At 53.5% G+C, this 14,158-nt stretch overlaps 1 protein-coding gene across 7 annotated transcripts in view; it reads right to left on the reverse strand.

The window, feature by feature from the left end:
* Positions 1 to 1,610: 1,610 nt before the first annotated feature.
* Positions 1,611 to 14,158, reverse strand: part of LRRC74A (leucine rich repeat containing 74A) — a 34,157-nt gene continuing 21,609 nt past the window's right edge. For 2 of the 7 annotated variants that reach the window (XM_032344854.1, XM_032344856.1), the window contains exons 11-15: positions 11,390 to 11,485; positions 8,750 to 8,896; positions 5,216 to 5,323; positions 4,703 to 4,785; positions 1,910 to 3,411 (exon numbers count right to left, since the gene is read on the reverse strand). In XM_032344854.1, coding sequence (XP_032200745.1) covers positions 3,306 to 3,411; positions 4,703 to 4,785; positions 5,216 to 5,323; positions 8,750 to 8,896; positions 11,390 to 11,485 — 540 coding nt within the window. In that variant the 3' untranslated portion in view covers positions 1,910 to 3,305. Of the gene's footprint in view, positions 1,745 to 1,909; positions 3,412 to 4,702; positions 4,786 to 5,215; positions 5,324 to 8,749; positions 8,897 to 11,389; positions 11,486 to 14,158 lie in introns of those variants that run through there. The other 5 variants (XM_032344855.1, XM_032344853.1, XM_032344851.1 and 2 more) reach the window with 4 other exon arrangements.

The raw sequence follows: 14,158 nt of genomic DNA on the forward strand, positions 1-14,158 counted from the left end.
CTCTCATCCCTCCTCTCTGAAAGGAACGCCCACCGTGATGAGGTCACCCTTATAAGAAGTCCTAACTGTGTGCTAGGCCTTGGGCTCGGTGTGTCACACGCATGAGCTCGTTCAATCTTCACAGCCATCCTGTGGGGCAGGATACCATTATTGTTTCTGTCTGCAGATGAGGAAATTGAGATTCAGAGGGACTGAGGGACTTGCTCAAAGTCACGGAGCTGGCAAGTGGTAAAGCCAGGCAGAATTCAAACCCAGAGATGCCACATATCGGAATCTGTGTGCTTAGCCACTTTATGATGCTGGCACACTGAACTTTCCAGACACTTCCTTCTGTTCTCCTATCCTATGACCCTGGTGTAATTCCTGAGCGATGCAGAGGACAGGGAGAGCCTATGAACCTGACCTTCGGAAATCAGCTGCAATACAGCATTACCATCTGCTTTTGCCTCCCTCCCATTGGCTAGTCTAGCCTGGCCGGGAGCTCATGCTTGCTTATGGGTTTGGTTATTCCTCACTTTGTTGCAGAAGGAGTATAAACAATGTAAGTGCGTTTCAACTTCCCTGTCTTGATCTGAAACTCTGCCTTGGAAGCCACAGAGGGGCAGGAAACATAGTGGTTAAGACCCCAGGGAGCCACAGCAGTATCCTTAGGGTCTGATTCTCAGCCTTGAGTGAGATGCTTAACTTCTCCATGCCTCCATTTCCCCAACTGTAAAATGGGGGTAAGAACAGACTTTCTATACAGGGTCTCTGGGAGGAGCAAAGAGCACACAAAGCTAATTGAGTTAGGGCAAGAAAGGAGGGTCACACCCAGGGTGCTGTTTCCGGGGGCTGCTGCCTGACCCGCTTCGGGGCCAGTCCCTCTGGGCCATTTCCACCTGCCAGCCTCTCCTACTTCTGCAAGTTCCCTCTACCTCCACCTTGGGCTCCCAGCTCCCGCCTGGGTCCTCCTGCCCACCAGCCTCCAGACTTGGCAAGCCAGTTGTCAGAGGATGAGTTCCATGTGCAGTCCGCCCTCCGCAGTGAATCACTGTCTCCTCCTGGCTCTTGCCCAGCTCCAGGGTGGGCTGAATAAGGGAGGGGACTGAATGTTTACGGTTTTTACCAGCCCCTTGATCTTCTTCCTTACAGCAAGGGAGAAACGATAGGTGTTAAAAATCTCAATTCACAAGGACAACACTGAGCCTTGGAGAGGTTTGCCCAAGTGTCAGGCTGCTGGACCCTACGGGGCTCAGATTTCAGGTGGGGGTCTTGTGGGGGAATCATAGAAAGTGGGCGGCAAAGCCCATAGAACAGTCTGTAAGATCTGGAAAAGACTGGCTCACCAGGACTTCTGGAGCTGACCTGACACCTACTGGCCACTCGTGGGAATTACTCCCATTTTGGGAAGGCTCCCAGGCGGTTACAAGGCAGGTTTTTTTTGGCTTGGCCATCCTTCACCCACTTGGGGGTGGCAGTGTCAAGGGAAGGCCTGGAAGGTCGGGCGTGGTGGTAGGGGTGGATTTTAGCTTCCCTAGATCTCCATAATTCTCCCAAAGCTACCCAAACAAAAAATAACATTTGATCAGAGGATTGCTGCCTTTTCATTTTTATGCAAGAGATGGATTAAAAGCATCTTGAGAAAACTTTGCTGTTTTACTGATCCGTGGCCCACAGTCCTCAAATTCTGATACTCTGTGGCTTCATAATCCTCAGGGTTCCACTAGACACCAGCAATTTTTGGATGCTCAGTATGGGCAGGAGACTTGATGGAGAAATTTATAGATTATAATAAACTTAAAAGACATAGCCTGACTTCAAAGGGATTCGATTTATTTGTGGAGTTGGAGCACAAGACATCTACATACCCTGAGGAGTATGGTAGATGTGAGCTTCAGCCCTCAAATCCCTTATTGCATTTCTTTTCTTTCATTATCCTCATTTTGACTCCGAGCTCCCATGCCACCCAAGCAATGGAAATTCAACCACAGACTAACATGTCGATTAAGGAAGGGAAGGGGGAAAATGCACTGTGGGGAGGAGGCATGAATTACTTCGAATAACGGTTCTGCCCCATGTGCAGAGAGGTCTTGGCATCAGCTCGACCCCCAGTGACGCAAAGTGGAACCCAGGGTGGTAACTGGGTGCCTAGACGCTGGTCTGGCACTCCACCGGTGCTCCAAGCGTCGGTTCTTGGTTACCCCCCAATTTTCCCAGTTTCCCATCACCTGCCCCAAACGATTGCCACGTGCGTGCATTTGTCCATTCCGTGGGTTTTATTGAGCATCTGCCAAGTGCCAGGTGTTGTGTGGTGCTACAGAAATGCATGCTTTGGTCCCTGCCTTTGTTGATCCACAAAGATAACTGGCCAGGTTGATCAGAAGCCTTTAAGGTACCCATCCCCCTACCTGTGCAGCTCAGGCTGGTCTTGACTATCTCTGATTTTATGCTAAGCAGCCCTTTTCTCCCTAGCTTCCAAGGAATTTTAGAAAAGAAGTGCGGAGTAATGGATTCCCCAGAACAGATTAGGAAGCCTTTTGTTCAGCTGTCCTACTTTTCAGATGGAAGCATAAGGCTCCAAGGTCAGGTGGCTAGGTAGCGCCAGGCCACGACCACATACCAGGTCTCCGTCTCCCATCCTGGGCTCTCTCCACGTGGCCCCTCAGCATTTTGCTTCCAGAGGTCCCCGATCTCGTTTCATGAGCATCTGTTCCCTCAACCGCAGCTTCCAGCATCTCAGAAGTCTCTCTCCTGGACACAGTTTACGTTTACTATGATGACCACTGTTTTGCACTGGTCTCCCCTGCTCCCACTCCCCGCTTTTCTCTTGCTGCCTAGCAACAACCCCATCGCATTCCCAATTTGTTTTCACAGCTTCACCAAGGCTGCTGAGGATGCGCCCCCTGCTGGTCACTCAGATGAGGCCGTGCTGCCCCCGGGGGAAGGGCACCCCACCAGCAGCCCAGAGACGCGGAGACCCAGGCAGACTTTATTGGCTCGCTCACAGCCTGGCATTGATGTGTGTCTACGGGGGTTTCAGACAGATCTCCGCTTCCTCCCTGCCACCGTCTGACTTGCCAGGACTTCTGGGTCGCCAGGACTTCTTTCCAGACCAGACTTGTTGCTATGGCTTCGCCGTGTTCAGGAGACTGGTTTGAAAGGTGAGGGGATACAAAGTGTCAGTGAAGGCTCGGGGCAGGCTGGCGGGAATGTCTAGGCAGACTCCGATCCACGAGAGACCATGTGTCCGCCCACCCCTCCTGGTGGCAGAGGGTTGAACTTGGGTAAGTCTCCGTGCCGGCCCGGGGACGGGGCAGTGAGCTGGTTCACGTTGTTGGCAAGGGTTTGGCTGTAGGTTGACATTCAGAACGTGCACCCCCTTCGGCACAGGGATTGCACGGGATCCGCTGTGCCGAGCCCTTGTGAGAGAGACTGGGGCCAACGCCATAGACAAAAGGATGCTGGTTACAGTCTTATTTGTGGTGGCAAAACAATGGAAATGCTTTAAACGTCCATAAAATTGAGCTTCAAGGATGAGATGTCTGTGCTATGAACTAGCACATGGCATTTAAAAAGACAGAGATGGTTCTAAATGTACAAACCTGGAAAGACTGCCAAGACAGACTGGGAGGCAAAGCAAGTTCAGAGGAACGTGATAACATGGGTCTATTTATGAGACATAAGAAACAGTGTGTGTGTGAGGGTGCAGTAATTTGTAAGAAAACATGTGTGTCCCCTGAGCCTGCCACATGCCAGGTAACGTTCTTAACGTTTTATAGGCGTTCATCCATTCAGTCTTCAAAAACTCCGAAGCCGTGAATACTATCATGAGTTTCATAGTACAGATGGGGAAACTGAAGCCCGAGGAGTCTGGGTAACATGCCCAGGAGTGGGGCTGGCCTGGGGCCTCAGGTGGTCTGGCCCCGGAGCCTGTTTTAAACCACTATATCACCCACACACACGCTGATTGGGGCACAGGACAGAGAGGTACCCGGGGAGGGCTTATGGGGCAGGGCCAGAGGGGATCCCTTGGCTAGAGCTCCCGAAGGACACTATAAGATACGCAGCTGCGGGGCCAGATGGGAGCCCAATCGGCAGGCCTCGGCGAGGAGGTCCAGCACACAGGCCTGGCTTCAAAGGGCACAGCTGCCGCGTCCTGTGTGCGCACTGAGCTCCCGTGCTGCCCTTCTCCAAAGCTCAGTGTCCGTCACCGCGTGCAGGCGACGACAGCCGCTAGGGCACCTGGGCAGGCCTGGTGGCCCGCAGAGCACAGGGCCCATGGACAGTGTCGTTATCCCTATGACTGCTATCCCAGACCCTTCCTGTCTCTTTAAGGGATGGAGACTATGTCACAAACCACCGAACCACAACAGTTCCTGCCGGAGTGATCCTCCTCTTTGGGCTCCCAGGGGACCTGCAGACCCCTCCCAACACGCCGGGGTCTAGCCATGCACTCCGGTGTGTCACCTCACTGTGTCCCCAGAGTCTGGCCCTGCAGCCAGCAGCCTGTGGTTGAGGGGAAGCTGAGGCAGAGGGCAGACCGTGGGGTGGGCTTGGGAGCCCCGGAGAGTGCAGCCAGCTGCTTCCATGGAGGTGAGGTCGCCTCATGGAGTGCAGGGTGCACCTGGAGCTCAGCTCAGCCCCGGGCGCCTGTGGGGTTGGGGGGTGCGGCGGGGCTTACCGGGCAGAAGCGGGATCAGATGGCCCCTGGGCCCACACTGACCTGAAGTTCACCATGCCTGTCTTGTCATCCAGCTTCTTTATCAGCTCCCTGACTTGGTGCAGGTTTACGGGGACCATGTCCTGCTGAAGGGGTGGATGGACCAGGCAAGGTCAGCAGCCCCCCGACACAGACAGAAAGACAGACATACACACAGACACACACACCCAGACAGACAGACATGCAGACACACAGACACATGGACAGACATGGAGATACGCACAGACACAGAAACACACACGCACACGGATATTCACACATACAGATACACAGACACATAGACAGCACAGGCACACACAGACACACACAGAGACAGACGCAGAGATACACAAACACATGCAGACACACAGATATACGCAGACACACACACAAATATACACAGACAGATACACACAGACACAGAAACACACACAGACAGACACACATGCAGACACAGAAACACACAGACGCACGGACGGACAGACACACAGACACCACCCCCCACCCCCTGGGCTATAGCCACAGGGGTCCGCACACCTGTATCATGGCCTTCCGGAAGTCCCCCACAGGCATCGTCATCATTCCCTTAGGGTTCAAGCTCTTGAAGAAGTCGAGGACTGTGATTTTGTGCTGGTCGGCATAGCTCTGAGAGAAGCAGGAGACCCCAGGAGCACACAACTGACTTTAGAACACCCACTCACCGCCCACCGCCCCACCCGCCGCCCCCTGCCAAAGGGGCAGCCTAGCAAGCGGAGGGGAGGTGTACGAAGGAGACGGGGGAGCCCAAGTCTCCTGTGTGTGGCGGTTGCCTGAGCCCAGGAGCCCCGCACAGGGTGAGGCGTGGCGAGCTGCCCGCCATGACGGCTCTGGGGATTTGCTCTCTTTCCAGGAGCCCCCACTCCGCGGAGCAGGATCTCCAGGCAACTCCAAAGAGGGAAGAATTAGAGTCCCTGCTGTTTGTTCTGTCTGTCTGTCTATCTATCATTCATTTATCATCTATTACCTGTCTCTCCATCCATCCAACATCTTCCTATCGTCCATACTCTTATAGAACGCATTGTACTAATACACCGTGAACACTTCTTCCGTATCATTCAAACATTCTTTTGGGGTCCTTCTGAAGTATGTGTACGTGTCTCTTCCCCTTGCACTCTCGACGGGCCTTTGAGGCCCAGCTGGACTGACAGACATTCCCGCAGATAGCATGCTCGCTGGGGAACTCCTCAGGGACCAGTCCTCAGTCCTGCTCTTGCCTCCCCCCACCAACCCCTCTGGGGTGCGCTGCCTCTCCCCCCGGAGGGACCTGGCTTCAGCATCCTGAGCGGCTCAGCTGCCCACAAGTCCATGCTGACACCCACTAGCTCCACAGGCCAACACGTCCCAGGTGACTCTCAGGCAGCTCGACCCTCCCAGCGGTTGCCAGCCCTGGGGGGGACCCCACGGGTGAGCCGCCATGAATCCGGTCCCCTCCACACACGCAGCTCCATGAGGCAGACACTGCAGAGCTAAACACGGACCTTCCCTAACCTCCCTTGCAGCTAGGCGACTGAATCAGATGCGTTTCACCAAGCTGCCAGGGGAGGCTTGTGTGAGAGGTCTGAGCAGGCTGGAGGCAGCTGTGGGGCGGGCCTGATTCGGCAGCTGATTCCCCACTGGGCAGCCTCCTGTTCACAGCAGAAGCTGCCTCCACACTGGCAGCCCATGTGGGGGATTGGGGGAGCCATTTCTGGAACCTAAACTAGTAGTCTGTTTCTTCAGCCCCCCTCCACCTTTCTGGGGTCGGTCTCTGGTAATATATCCCTCTTTGCTTAAAACCAGTTAGAGTGGCTTGTGTGGTCAGCAACAAGAGCTTGGCCAGCTCAAGAAGGGCCCGTGGCTCTGGTAGGTGCTACTGATACAACCCATCATTGCTCCTGCCCTGGACGGGTTCAGAGAGGGGCTAGCACTCCCGACTAGGGAATCTGGAAGGGTTGCCCGAGGACGTGAACTTGAGTAGAGACCTAGAGGAAGAGTAGGAGCGAGTGAGACACAGAAGGCAGGAGGAAGGGTGTTCCAGGCGGAGGAACATGCGTGTGCACCGGCCTGAGGTTGAGCGAGAACTGGTGTAGATAAACATGGGGAAATCCCGTGGGGCTCAACTGTGCAGAGCCAGCAGGGAGGAGTAGGGAGAGAGGGTGCGGCCAGAGAAGACTCTGCTTCCCTTGTCAATTTTTCTAGTCGCCTGGGTTCGAACTCTTGGGGTTGTCTTTGGCTCTCTCCTATCACGACAAGCCTTCCTTCTCCGAACACACACATACTGACACACACTCACCCGCATGCACCATGTACCCAAATATTCACCGAATCCTGGAGATGCCCCATAATGGTACCTGCGACATCAGTCCCTCCACTTCCACTGCCGCTCTCAGGCAGAGCACCACTCTAGAATGCTGTTATCATACCCAGCATGCGATCACAGTGTCCTCAGTGGCGTTCCCTCTCTCATCTTTACCCTCTTCGGTTCATTTCCTCTCCATTGCCTGAAAACTTATCCCTCAGTCCTGCTGGATTCACATCTCCCACTGCTCAGCAACTATCACTGGCTCCCTACGCCCTGTGGGATCAAATCCCAACAATGAGCCCCAGCCAGCCCCCGCCTCCCTTGACTGCCAGGCTTTGCAGGAGCCTGGAACCACGGGGTTCTTTTGCTGGAGCCGCGTGGTCCTGCCCATCCCCCAAGCACATGGTGTGTACCACCCCCAGCTCCTTTGCTGGTGGGAATCCTATTCCCAGAACTTCCTCCCTGTCGCTGTCACTCACCTGAATCCTTTCTGCTCTTCAAGGCCCTTCCCCAAGACGTGTCCTTTTCTGTTTGCCTAATCCCACAATGGCCTCTGCTCTGGACTTGGATGATATTTGCTGTCTGTCACTCATTTATTATTTGTCATATATCTCTGAAAAGTTACCACATCTGTCCCATCCTCCCAACCAGACTGTTGCCCCCCGCCCCCCCGATGGGAAGGACTATGTTTTCCATTGCACATCAGATTTGGTCTCTAATCTGGAATTCTTATGAGATTCCTAAAGATTTCTATGCTGTTTTAAACACAGGGTGGGGCCCCCACTTCACATCTCAGAACTCCATTCCTGTGGTTTTCCCTTGGTTTCATTGATGTCATCTGACTCGTGAAGATACTTGATACCCCGTCTTCTAGAACTTTCCACACAACAATATTTTGCACGCAGGGCTTTTCAATTTTGTCCTGGAGGCTAAGGCACAGAGCAGACCAACCAAGGAGCAGGAAGCAGCCCCAGCAGCACACAGCCCATAGGACCCGCATGGGCGCGGCATCACCCCAGATAGCAGCCAGTGGGGCACCCAGCAGGGGCCCGTCCACCCGGCTGCCGGCGAGAGTCCGGAGTGGGAACACCAGCCTGCGCTGATGCTCCTCTGTGAGCTGATCAGACCCGACAAGCGACCTTGCAGCTCTAAAACTGATTTCTCATTTCCATGGGTTCCACTTGCCTCCTGTGATCTGAGACTTGAGCTAGGAGCAGGTGACCACGAGATAGAAAGGACCTGAGAGTCTCTCCTTAGCCAGAGCCATCCAATAGCTGTCCTTACCACGGCGGGGGCGGGGGAGCCGGGGAGTGTCTTGGCCATCCTTACCACTCATTGGCAAGAGCTTGCCTTTGCTGGACGCTTATTATTGGCCAGGCATGGCTCTAAGCCCTTCATGTGTGTTTAACAGAATGGGCTCTCCACAGCCCTTCTGGGGTGAGTCGTGTTGTTCTACCTGTTTTCCACAAGAAGAGACTGGGGCTCAGAGAGCGCAGCGACTTGCCTTGGTTGGAGGAGCTGGTAGAAACCATCCTGTTCCAAGACCGGCCCTCTCCTCCCCTCCCCTCCCCTCCAGCCAGGTCCCAGATGGCCCCTTCCTCGGGGAGCCGGGAAGCACTGCTGGGGGAACCAACATCCACAAGGAACACTCCACGTCTGAGACGTTCCTTGTCAGAGAGGACTGTGCAGACGCTTTGGGGGAGGGGAGCCTCTGGGTCCTTGGGGTCTCGGGGAGGAAGGCAAGGGCTCACCTGGATCAGTTTCATGGGGTTCGTCCACTGGAGGAGCGCTTTCTTGGTAGAGAAGCCTTGCACGGACTTGTACAGCACATCCAGCTGGGGGTGGATGGCACACACCCCGTCCAATATTTTTAGGAACTGCTCAGACACCAGCACATTCTGAGGCAGGAAGAGAGGGGACCCAACATGAGGAAGCCATCCACTGTATCATCTCCACGCCCCGGCCCCCTCCCCACCTCTCCGCCCCCTCAGACCAGCAGGTGCATCCAAGCCAAAAGCAGAGGTTTTGGTTTGGGGATTTTTTTTGTTGTTGTTTTTTGTTTTCTTTTCCAGCTTGTTCTGCAGTGCTGCTCCTAGGCTGGGGTCCTTCGTTGTTCTCAGAGCTTGCAATTTGACTTGTAAGGTTCGCACGTGATTTTGATCGGCTGTTCCGGCTGAGGGGCAGCCTGCCCCACACTGTCTCCTCGGCTCTTGGGGGGCGAGCCTCAGTGTCTGCGTGTGACAGATGATACCCAGCTATGGGGGTAGGAGACGGCGCCCGAGACAAAAGCCCTGAAATGTCCATTTCTACACCATATTGGACTTTAGAGCAGATGCCCCGGAAGCGGATTCCTCATCCCAACCACCCCGTCCTGACTCAAAACTCACTGGGAACTCCCCTTTTGGAAGTGCCCTCCGAGCGGGGTGATAGGCCACGGGAGAAGACGTGTTCTGTGAAGCAGTGTTTGGCCCAAGCGAGCCTCCCCTGGTTGGGTGAGCCCGTCTCATTCCTCAGATGTGGTTCTGAGGAATTATTTGCCACTTCAGATAATTAAACCCGTGCTTAAGGGCTGAAGGCTTACCTCATCCCAGTTTGTAGGTATTCTAGAGAAAGTTCATCTACAATGAAGGGGTTCCAACACTGTTTAGAGTTACATCAGGAGAGATGACAAAAGGGAGGGAAAAGTCTAATTCAGACCTGTCTGTGCGGCTGGTAGGCTTTTAAGGGAGCAGGGTGATCCCAGCTCGTGGCGTCGTGTGCCATCTGGGATTAGCCAAATAGCACCGCTTCTAAACGTTCCCTCAGATGGCAAGACAGTGCCATAGGACATGCCTTCCAGCCTGCACTGGGGCAGGCTTCGGGGGACAGCAAATGCCTCAGAAGCAGGGTGGGTGGGGGCTAAGGCAGCATGGGGGGGTGCAAGGCCAGAGCTATTGGGTGAGGGTGGGCAGAGGGCCCCTGAGGAGACAGACTGTGAGCAAGGGTGGACCCCGGGGGCAGGGAGCAAGGGGAAGAGAACAAAGGGAAAAGAAAAGCAGGGGTGTTTTTCCAATGTTTTATAATTGGGGCAAACCTAAGTCCAAATTTCACTTATTACTCAGTTCCAAGGAGCCTGGGCTTAAATCTTCAAAATACCATCACTAATACTATTGCATGGCAATAAAATCTTGGCAAAACATCGTATTTGTGGGACGTTAAAATAATGTAACCTGACTTTAACACTGTCTCTTGATAGAACTCTAGAGCAAGAGGCAGAAGCCCTGGGTTTACCCCTTGTCAAGTTTCTCGCTTGCCTTTGTGATCCTGGGCAAGTGACCTAACTTCTCTGTTTCACTTTCCTTATACATAGAAGGATGAGGAAAAGTTCTTGTTATGGGTTGAACTGCGTTCCCACCAACGAGATACTGAAGTCCTAATCCCCTATACCTGTGAAGGTGATCTTATTTGGAAATAGGGTCTTTTTAGAGGATGGAGTCAAGATGAGGTTATTGGAGTGGACCCTAATCCACTGTGACTGGTGTCCTTCTAAAAAGGACATTTGGAAACAGAGACAGACATGCACACAGGGAGAACGCCATCTGAAGCTGAAGGCAGTCAGGATGATGCTCTTACAAGCCAAGGAACATCCACAATTGCCAGCAAATGGCCAGAAGCTGGGAGAAGCATCAAACCCTCTTCCTCATAGTCCTCTGCAGGAGCCAATCCTGCCAACACCTTGATCCTGGGCCTTGGTTTACGGAACTGTGAGATAATACATTTCTATCGTGTGAGCCCCCGGACTGCAATATTGTGGTCATGGTCGCTCTGGAACATGAGAAAACTCCACCCACCTCCCAGAGTGGGGTCCGATGAGCTGGGGCATAGAAGCTCACTTGGGGGGCAGGGAGGGACCGGTATAAAGCAGAGGACCAGCTGCCACCTGTCTGATGATCCAGGCAAGAACACCTGGCCCAGTGTCGTCTCTTCCTCGGGCCTCCCTCCTCCATCGGGGGGTTAACCCTTACCTTCTACTCTCAGGGGGCCCATGTCATGGGATACAAATACAGATTATGTGTGTGTTAACTACACAGATTCTAAAAGTTCTGTGATTCTGGAACCGTCCTGGAGCCAGGGCTGTCCACGAGCTGGGCAGGCGGTGAGCGAAGGCTGCTCTCGGGATCCCTTCTCGGTCTCTGCTCTTTCTGCTCCCAGACCCACCCGGGCTCCGGTCTGGGATGTCACACCGTGAAGTTACGGAGGGAGTGGCTACTCCTGCTAAAAGGACCCCGAGAGAGGGCCAAGTTGTACTCCAAAAGGAGTGACCTTGTCACGGGAGCACTTGTGGGAGGGATAGAGCTCTTGGTGGCCCCGGCGTGCGCCCTGGTGCTAGCAAGCGCCGTCTGATCACTCACGGAAATGTCGATCTCTTCCATCTTGGATTTGGGGTTCCTCTTGAGGGACAGGATAAGTGAAACAGCCCCATCCATACTCATAGGGTTCAGGAAAAGCTGTGGGAAGAGGGGCGAGAGATGCAAGGGATAAGGTGGGGACAGGAGAGGCAGGCTCAGAGCACGGCTTCCGTTACTTCCCATCCAATTGTCATCTCTGTCTTCCACCCAGAAGACACCTGTCTCCCTGTCTGTTTGTCCAGACACCCATCTGCTTGTCCGTCTCACTGCTCATCCATTCATCTATCTGTTCGTCCGTCCAGCCAGCCAGCAAACCTACCATGTGCCAGTTGCTGGGAAACGTGCTAAGGGACGCACAGGCAGACAGGACCAGTCTCTGCCTTCCCTCAGCTTCCAGTCTAGAGGGGGCCGCAGGCAAACGTGTAAACGGCATCAGAAGTGCATGAGGGCAGTGACAGAGGCACACCCTGGTACCGCGGAAGCCAGGAAAGGGGCATCCAACACCAGGGAGGGGACACTTGAGGTAAGCCTTGCAGAAATAATGGGGATTCTTCAGGTCTGGAAGAAGCGGGGGCAGGACCAGAAGAGGGAATGAGATGCACCAAAGTAGACAGGGGCAGGCAAGTGCAAAGGTGCAGAGGTGTTTGGGCAATGGCAAACATCTCTTGAGCAGGAGCCAGAAGAAAGAGGCCACAGAGCTTCACAGGGACCATGAAGGCCTAGCTGAGCACATAGGGCATGATCCCAAGGCAGCTGAGAGCCGCTGAAGCTTTGTGTAGTGGTTAACAGCAAGGAACACAGAGCCCAGTGGCTCTGCTTCCTAGTTTGCTGGCCTTGGATTAATTCCCTGACCACTGGGTACCTATCACTTCGGGCCACTCTGAGGTTCCAATAAATCAATTCAAGCAAAGCATTCAAAAGAATGCTTTGTACCCACTAAGCAGCAAATGAATGTTAGTTATTATTATTGTAGGCTTTCTGCCAGGTGGTGTCTTCATGAGGCCTCCAGAACTTTCGCTGAGCACATACTCTGTGTCCGGTGTTTCCCCAGCTCCGACGGACTCGAGAGAGAAAACACAGACTTCCTAAGGCTTAGCTTCAGAAGCCTTTGGTTGACTCACTTCCCTGGGGAAATCCTTATTTTTCCAAGAGTAGGGAAAGGAGGGCCGTGCTCGACGTGGAGAACAGGAGATCATTCCAGGCGCAGGACTCACCTGGCTCCCACCTACGCCCTAGCTGAGAGGTAGGTTGTAAGTTGTGTTTAAAACTTTTTCCTTTCATTTTAAAACATTAAGCGAATTTTACATATATTTAAACACATGACAATATGTTTAAACATTTGAAACAGTGACCCATGGTCATTATACAAGAAATTCAAAGAGAGGTAGAAAAAATGTTAAAATCGCCAGTACCCCACCCAGTAGAGAAAACCCCCATTGCCATGTTGCTGAGGCAACATTTCAATCTTTTACGATTCGGGTGCTCTGAACCTTGCTTCATGGTTCCACGGAGGCTGAGTCCCAGGCAGCTGCATCGGTCAGTCTCTCTTCTTTGAGTTACTCTTCCTCTGGCTCGGGCCAGACTTCACTGCCACCTGTCGCGGTCCCCAGCCGGTCCCCCTGCTCCCTCCACTGCTGGGAAGCTGGCTTCCTCTTTGCAATGCTGAGGTGCCTGTCCTCTGAGATGACAGTTCACTGTCACTGACTTCGAACTCCCTTCTCCACCAGCACCCCCACATCTGTGGCCCCCGAATCACCCCCTCTCCCATCTCGAGGAGTTTGGAGTTGCAGCAGGAAGCCAGGCGAGGCTGACTTCTTTGCCTCTCTCGAGCTGCAGGGCCTGAGCTGGTCACGTAGGTTCGGCTTTCCCATCTGACAGGGGGCGCGCATGGAGCCCATGCTGGAGGGCCGCGTGGGGGCAAGAAGCCAGCCCCCTGATAGGCACCTGCCTCATGGCAGGAACTCCAGAAAGGGAAACTGGTAATGGAAGGCCTCCTTTGTCATCTGTTTTCTAACTGCCCAGGAGCTTCTTTTTTTTTTTAATTTGACAGAGAGATCACAAGTAGGCAGAGAGGCAGGCAGAGAGAGAGAGAGGAAGGGAAGCAGACTCCCCGCCGAGCAGAGAGCCCGATGCGGGACTCGATCCCAGAACCCCGAGATCATGACCTGAGCCGAAGGCAGAGGCTTAACCCACTGAGCCACCCAGGCGCCCCGCCCAGGAGCTTCTATGTTAGATATTAGCATCTATAAACCAATCTATGTATTTATTTATTTTTAAAGATTTTATGTATTTATTTGAGAGAGAGAGAGAGAGAGAGTGCATACAAGCTGGGGGTGGGGGCAACCGGCAGAGGCAGGCACCCCTATAAGCCAATCAATTTACAATGAAAGATGTAGGGATGCCTGGGTGCTCAGTTGTTAACCATATGACTTTGGCTCAGGTCATGATTCCAGGGTCCTGGGATCGAGCCCCACATCAGGCTCCCTGCTCAGCGGGAAGACTGCTTCTCCCTCACCCACACCCCCACTTGTGTTTCCTCTCTCCCTGTCTCTCTCTGTCAAATAAATACATAAAGTCTTTTTAAAAATAAAATGAAAGATGTATTCTTTCATTAAAGGACATTCATTGGGCATCTATTATGTGTCCATAGGTACAGGGGGGTAAAATAATGGGCAGAAGAAAACAGTGTCTTTGGTCTGGTGCAGCTCTCACACCAGTGGGGGTGACCAGACAGTCAGTGAGTCACTGGAATGAGAGTCTAGGGAGGAACCT

Source organism: Mustela erminea, chromosome 5, assembly GCF_009829155.1.
Source record: "Mustela erminea isolate mMusErm1 chromosome 5, mMusErm1.Pri, whole genome shotgun sequence".
NCBI lineage: Eukaryota > Metazoa > Chordata > Mammalia > Carnivora > Mustelidae > Mustela > Mustela erminea.